The sequence below is a fragment of the Petaurus breviceps genome, unplaced genomic scaffold, assembly GCF_028583685.1.
Source record: "Petaurus breviceps papuanus isolate PSGF00001 unplaced genomic scaffold, PetGlider_PUasm1.0 207, whole genome shotgun sequence".
In the NCBI taxonomy this organism is placed as follows: domain Eukaryota; kingdom Metazoa; phylum Chordata; class Mammalia; order Diprotodontia; family Petauridae; genus Petaurus; species Petaurus breviceps.
Genome location: NW_027185850.1, coordinates 733,403 through 741,133, shown reverse-complemented (window position 1 = coordinate 741,133; position 7,731 = coordinate 733,403). Strand labels below are relative to the sequence as shown.

At 40.2% G+C, this 7,731-nt stretch overlaps 1 protein-coding gene across 1 annotated transcript in view; it reads right to left on the bottom strand.

The window, feature by feature from the left end:
* LOC138164860 (leucine-rich repeat and IQ domain-containing protein 3-like) overlaps positions 1 to 7,731 on the bottom strand; it is a 151,745-nt gene that overhangs the window by 37,910 nt on the left and 106,104 nt on the right. Inside the window, exon 5 of the mRNA XM_069092780.1 lies at positions 2,751 to 2,895. Coding sequence (XP_068948881.1) covers positions 2,751 to 2,895 — 145 coding nt within the window. The remainder of the gene's footprint in view (positions 1 to 2,750; positions 2,896 to 7,731) is intronic.

Sequence of the window (7,731 nt, the reverse complement as noted above, 5' to 3'; positions counted from 1 at the left end):
AGAGACAGAGACAGAGAGAGAGACAGAGAGAGAGACAGAGAGAGACAGAGACAGAGAGAGAGACAGAGAGAGAGACAGAGAGAGACAGAGAGAGAAGAGAAGAGAAGAGAAGGTTGTTAGACCTTCCTCATTTTTCCACATGAAGGACTTACAAGATATATGTTCATGTTGTCAGAGTAGAATATTTTTATCTTATTGAGGGAAGGTGAGAGACTGAGAAATGAGGAAATAGAATTATTACCTCTACTTTCCTCTCTTACCCTGTTTACCAAGAGAAAGGGAAAAGAAAATGTAACGGCTGTGGAAATTAGAACTGTATAGTTAAGTTACGTTGAACTTGGATAAATTGAGATTGTTTCTTCTACAATTCCCAAAGAGAAAAAAAAATAACAAATTTAATGCTCTTAGAATAAAGCCCAGTGTGAAATTAGCTACAATATAATTCAAGTACATGCTTATGTAACATTAGTAAGATTAGTAAACTTTGTTACTAAGGTAGGTGGTCTTTGTCTCCCACCACACTCCACATCTCAGGAAAGCCCAAAATGTAATCAAAGGATATTACCAAGGTCTTAAACTACCTGCCAAAATCTGGCCACACCTGGTGATTCTTTTGTGAAGAATGAACAAGTCTCTTGAACGAATTAGAAAAAGCCCAGTTGTTCTAGCTGGAAATGGGCCACATGCTCAGAAACCTCTAAGTAACTAACCTTAGGAACAAGGACAGTAACTCAGAGCAGTGGACATTTGGAACAGCTTTGGAAGAGGCCCCTGGTCTTATTTAGGAAGATCAAACAGAAACATGAGGAGGGGACTTTCTGTCCCTCACCCCCAAAATCATCTCTCAAGTCTTGAAAATGAAATACTTAGCTACCAGGATGCACCAGGAAACATAAAGAGACATTCTCTATCAGTGATTCTTAACCAAAGGACCACAAAGCTAGAAGGGAAAACAGATAGATTTCAAGTTGTCTCTGAACTTCGATGGGTAAAAAATTAAATCTACATTTTCACTAATATCTGATTAAAATTTAGCATTTCTTCAATTCATTTTATGAACTTAAAAACATTATCCTGAGAAAGGGTACATGGGCCCTATCAGACTGCCAAAGAGATCCATAACACAAACAAATTGGAGAACCCCTAGATATTTGTATTTTAGTACCACCAAGGTACTTGAGACTTTAAGGCACAGGGTCTCTGAGAGAAGAAAGAGAGCTGGCTACAAAGCTATGAGAAATATAGCACTGCAATTGAGACTTACTTTATGAGAGGAGTAGACCCAGTCAAGTGACTTACTCACAAGAGATCCTGCACCTGGGGGAGAGGGGGAACAAAAAGGAAAAGGAAAGGGAAGGCTCCCTAGGATGACTCAACAAGGAGTGAAAGGATATCCAGATGCTACAATTTTTGTTTTGTCAGGTATCTTAGAGTCATTTCCTCCCTTCATTTCTGACTTACATTCTACTCTAAATTTGTGTCAACTATTTCAATAGGTGCTGTATATTCTAAGCGGAGGGTGTAACCCAAGTTTATAAAGAGGAAAGTTTTGTACCTTCTCTTCTTAATGTTTTACCTCAGTAAATGCCTTTGATTTGAACCTATTGTGTCCACCAGCTGAGTATTAAAGGTAAGCACACCACTGGGGGCTCATAAGTCACAGTTTTAGGTATAGTTGCCAGAAAAGTTACCTAGAGACCAAAGTAGAATTTACTCACTGTGGAATCCATTCTTCCAGCACAAGTGTGAGCTGTGAGAATAGCCCAGAAGATGTACTACACTAAGGTAAAAATGGGCTTTTTTTTTTAGAATTAATTACATTATTTATTTATTTAATGTTCTTTCCACAGTAAAGATTGCATCTCCTCTATGACTCAGTATTCAAAAGTTGCATTTCAAAGAAAACGCAAACAAGCAAACAAAAGCATTCAGTAGCCCATTTTATATTATGGGTCTGGATTTACCTAGCTTGTCCTTATATAATAGACATGCAATCCATCACTGTGTCCAGCTTGACATGTTGGGAACCCATGGGCACTTCCATATTATAAATAGGTGTAGGAGTAAGTAAGACACTTGCGAAACCTAAAATTGCCATTATTTGAATGTCAACAGATGGCATACAAATTAGGATAACACAATTTATTAAGTAATTTGTTCAATTATGTAAAACAGTATCCTTCCAATTAATTTTTTTTAATGTGGTATTAAAAGCATTTAGATATGTCACAATTTTGATGGGGTTTCTGAATCAATTCAGTAAATATTCATAAAGCCCACTGTCTATGTATGACCCCGTGCTAGCTACACAGGATTCAAAAACAAAAAACAGCCTCTGCCTTCAGGCACCTTATACTCTACTGAAAGCTATAATGTGTCTGCATAGATGTGCATTCATGCAAAAGAACATAAGGTAATGTCAAGGGGGGAAGAACTGAAATAACTGGGATTTGAGAAAAGATGTCGACGTTCAGAGTAAGAACAGCAGTGGTGTAGCCCGAGCTCGGGAGGTCAGCCTTAGTCTGCACAGCTCATCCATGTAGACGAGTGTGAAATTTCTGCATACGTGTGTACATGAATGCATGTGTACACACATGCATCCACACAATTACGAGAGGTGAAATCTCATCCAATATTCTCAATGCATGGTTTATGCAGCTTAAAATTGGTGCTGTGATTCAATCCAACAAAAACCTTCTTTTTGTTCAGATAGTTTACTGAAGAGAACAACAAAAAGATTCCTGACTGACCTTTCCTGTGCTTTAACTTCTGGTGCTGCTGAGGGGACTCTTTTTTCCGTAATTCTGATAATGCACAGGAAATAAGGGCGTTGTGTCTTGATGAGGATATGCCGTGACGTTTTGGAAGACTTTTCCTCTCGGGGACAGTCTCAACCTGTAAAACACAAATAAACCACCAAGAAGCTGAAGAGATGTTGCCATTAGCTGTGAGCACTGAACCTGCCAGCACACCCACATCGTTCATGGGAGGAAAATCACATCCTCGACCATTCTAAATACTAAACTTCTGATTGTGACATCCTCTGGTCCCCTCATCATTGCTCCAACTAGATTTAATTTTGCTTTACAAAGTTTTTTTTTTTTCTGTATGAATAGAGAAGGATTGGTTAGTATAAAACTGGGGCTTAGTCCAAGATTACCTTCTCTCATCCTCTACCTAAGAAACATCAAAGGTGTCCACCCTTTAAATAGCAAAGTTGCCTTATTCTTGGGTTAGCTAGCTGGTGCAGTAGAGAGAGGCAAGAAGATTCATCGGCAGGAGTTCAATTCTGGCCTCAGACACTTACTAACTTTGTGAACCCAGGCCAGTCACTTAACCTTTTTTGTGTGTTTCCGCATCGGTAAAATGAGCTGAGGAGGAAAATGGCAAACCACTTCAGTACGTTTGTCAAGAAAACCCCCAGACGGGATCACAAAGAGGCAGATGACTAACACACAAGTAAACGGCCCGTACTTGGAAGACCAAAACACAGCTTCTTCTCGACTCACATCAACTATCGTTTGGGTTTTTAAAGGTGTCTTAAAAGGACACCTTTAATAGCTTAGGAAATTAGAATTTCTAGGTTTTTGATGTAGTGGCTAGAAAAAATGCCCTCTATCATTTATTAACTAATAGCAACAGACTCCATGCCAATGATCCTTGATATTTATTTCAAATTTAAGATATTTCTCTGAGAACACAAGCCAAGCTAAAGACAACCCCCAGCCTCTAGGAGCTGGCACTCCATCGGGAGAGACAAAGGCCCACTTCTGTTTTACCTTCTTGTTCTAGAGCTTCAGGGCAATTTCCCTTAACAATTCCTTGCAACACTGTATCAAGATTCCCTTTTTATTGATTGTAACCAATAAGCACTACCTGTGCTTGTACTGTCTCTCCCCAATCTGTTCTCCAAATGAATTAATTGTCTTTCTGATGAGATGTTTCACATTATCTTCTATTTTTCCCATTCTTTTGATTCTGTTTTATTATTTCTTCGTATTTTCTAATGACGATAGCTTCCCCTTGCCCAATTCCAATTTTCAAGGAATTATTTTCTTGCTTAATTTTTGGTTCTCTATTTCATTTTCATAATTTTCTTGATTTTCTTGGATTTCTCTTTTTTTCCTAATCTTCCATAAATTTATATATTTTAAGTCCTTTTAAAATTCTTCCAAGGATTCAAATTTTGGGGCATGTGACCACTTGATTTTCTTCACTGAAAAAGGAGTGGTTATTTTAGTTCTACTATCTTCCTCTGAATTAGAATGCAGATCTTCTCAGTCCCTATATCTATGCTTGGGTTCTCTCTCCCGTGCTTACTCATTTTTATTTTTATTTTGTTTTTAGCAGCTTATTATTATAATCAAGTTCTAGCCCCAAGGCTTGGGGAATGATACCCAAAGCCTCAGGGCCTTTTTACTGTTATTTTCTCAACTCTGTCCTGAGGCCCAACTTTGACCACTTCTCTCCACCCCTAAGCCACAGCTAGGGTCCCGTCCACGTTGTCCTACAAACTGTTATGCTTCCTATAGTTCCTCTGGTGGCTGCAAACTGCAGCTGTCCTCTCTACCCTAGAACTGAAACCAGGGACTCTGCTCTCCTTCACATGCCCACAGTCAGCAGGGTCCCTGCCCCTCATCTGGGTGCTAGCTCCTGCTCCTTCTCTCTGGCAGCCACAGCCCCAGACCTCATCTGGTCAGCACAGCTGTGCTCAGCATCCCTTAACAGTGGAAGGGTGTTCAGTCTTCTCCTCATGCCTAGGACTCCTACACTGTCAGTGGGGTGAAGGTTCCTTAGGCTGAGGCTGCCTTCCAGCCCCACTGACCTCAGGGCTTAATGTTTGTGAATTCTTCAGAGCTGGCCTGGAGGTTTTTGCACCTCAGTCAGACCAAACATCCTCCACTGGAGAGTGGATTTTTCCAGGAGTTTTCTCAATTTGTTTTAGGAGGGTTATTTTATTTCTGGTTCTCTACTTTCACCTGGAGGTGATGTTCTGACTTTTTCATGTGTGTGGAGGAAATTTGGAGAGCCCAATTTTTTCTGATCTACTCTGCCATCTGCCTAGAATTCTCACTATAATAGAACATAATTAAGCACACAGGCGATATAAAGGTAATGATGGCAAGAGATATTTAAAAGAGGGGTTGGTTCTGGCTGGGCTGATCAGAGAACACTGTGGGAAAGTTTATGCTTGGAGGACAGGAAGTGGAGCAAGTGAAGGAGGGAAGGGAGTGCATTCCAGGCAGCTGTTCAGCATCAACTCCCACTGAATGTACATTCCTTGAACATAAGGCCAGCTTCGTTAACCCGTAGCACCAAAAGGGTTCTTGGACATCATTATTCCTTAATGAGAATTGGCTGAATTGAATGGAATTGAACATGAGGCAGATTTGAGGGGTATTTTTGAAAGTAAAAAGGAGTAGCATTTGGGAAATCAGAGGCTCCTAGAATAAAGTAGAGGGGATACTGGGAGACACTCAAGCTGTATGTGGAGCTTTAGCAAGACTGGACCACATGCCGAGGGAGAGAGCAGGATGGTGAGGATCACCTGCATCCTTAAGGCTCAGAGCAGGGCAAAACTGGAGTGTGTCCATGTACTCTTCAGCATTCCTCCAATTGAAGCTAGATGAATCTCATGGATTGTGGTCAACAAGATGGAAAATGCTATCCACATCCCGATAAAGGACTCACAGATTCAGAATGCAGATGGAAGTAGATGATTTTTAATTTTTTGTGTATTTCTTTTCCCCTTTTGATCTGTTTCTTCTTTCACAACATTACTAAAATGGAAATGTTTTACATGCTTGCACGTACATAGCCTATATCAAAGTGCTTACCATTTTAGGGAGAGGGAGGGAGGAAGAAAATTTGGAATCCAAATTTGTTTTAAAATACATGTAAAGATGGCGGAGTAGAAAGAGGACCTCTTCGTGGCTCCAGCTGCCACCACCTCCAATTCATGTAAAAGGGGACTCTGAACAAACTTTGGAGCTACGGAACCCACAAAATGACACAGAAAAGCTAACCTCCCACTGAGGACAGCCCGGCAGGCCGGCAGGAATCAGCCAGTGCAGTGCTCTGGGAGCTGAGCCGAGCCCAGCCCCATGCTTTAACCTGCTTGGATTTGGATGGTAGTCTAGGGTGGAGGACCTGGGGTGGGTGACCAGCTTGCTAGAGTGTATGGAGGCTTCAGAGAGGGCACCCAACTATACCTTCGGCAGGTGAGAAAACCCCAGCATTTGGTACAAAGCTCCGCTGTCTGGTAGCAGAGCTCTACTGTGGCTAAAAGCCCAAAAGTCAAGTAACTGAGTGGCAACATGACCAGGAAAGGAAGCAAAGCAAGCACTTTACACTCCTATTTTGGAGACAAAAAGGATCAAAGAATGGAACAGGAGGAAGACAGTGAAGTCAGAACTCCTGCACCAAAAGCTTCAAAGGAAAATACAAGCTGGTTACAGGCCATAGAAGGCTTTAAGATGCAAATAAGAGAAGTGGAGGAAAAATTGGGAAGAGAAATGAGAACGATGCAAGAAAATTATGAAATGAGAGTCAACAGCCTGACTCAGGAAAATCACACCTTAAAAAATAGACTAACTAAAATGGCAAAAGAGGCTCAAAGAGGCAATGAGGAGAAGAATGTCTTAAAAAGCCGAATTTGCCAGATGGAAAAAGAAACTCAAAAGCTCACTGAAGAGAATCATTCCTTCAGAAATAGATTGGAGCAACTGGAAGCTAATGACTTTATGAGAAATCAAGACGCTGTTAAACAGATCCAAACAAATAAAAGAATAGAAGGCAATGTGAAATATCTCATGGGAAAAACCACTGACCTCCAAAATAGATCCAGGAGACATAATTTTAAAAATTATTGGACTACCTGGCAGCCAGGTTCAAAAAAAGAACCTAGAATCATCCTCCAAGAAATTCTCAAGGAAAACTGCTCTGATGTTTTAAAACCAGAGGGCAAAATAGAGGTGGAAAGAATCCACCGATCACCTCCTGAAAAAGATCCCAAAAAGAAAACTCCTAAGAATATTATAGCCAGGTTCCAGAATTTCCAGATAAAGGAGAGAGTATTACAAGTAGCCAGGAAGAAACAATTTGAATATTGTCGAAAGTCAATAAGGATAACTCAGGATCTAGAAGCTTCTACACTGAGGGATAGAAAGGCTTGGAATATGATATTCTGGAGGGTAAAGGAACTGGAATTAAAACCAAGAATCACATAACCAGGAAAACTGAGTATCATGTTTCAGGGGAAAATATGGTTATTCGATGGAATATAGGACTTTTAAGCATTCTTTATGAAAAAAACAGTTGAATAGAAAATCTGACATTAAGATACAAGAAGCAAGAGAAGCATGAAAAGGTAAACAGGTAAAAGAAATCATAAGGAACTTATCAAATTTGAACTATTAACATTCCTACATGGAAAAACGATAATTGTAACTGATGAAACTTTTCTCAGTATGAAAATAGTTGAAGGGAATAGAAATATTGCAATAATAATGGGATTTAAAGGTCCCCTTGTATTGGCTTGGTTTTCGGATTGATTGTGTTAAAACCCAGATGTTTTATGTTTGGATGTTGTTTTGCCAGATTTGTCCAATGGTGAAAGACAATGCTGTTGTTGCAGAGGTTCTGGAACCTTGTTGTTGGTTCAGAGCTCCTGAGGCTGTTCTGCAGACAGAGAGTGAATATTGTCCACTGGAGAAGGACAGTGCTGTTGTT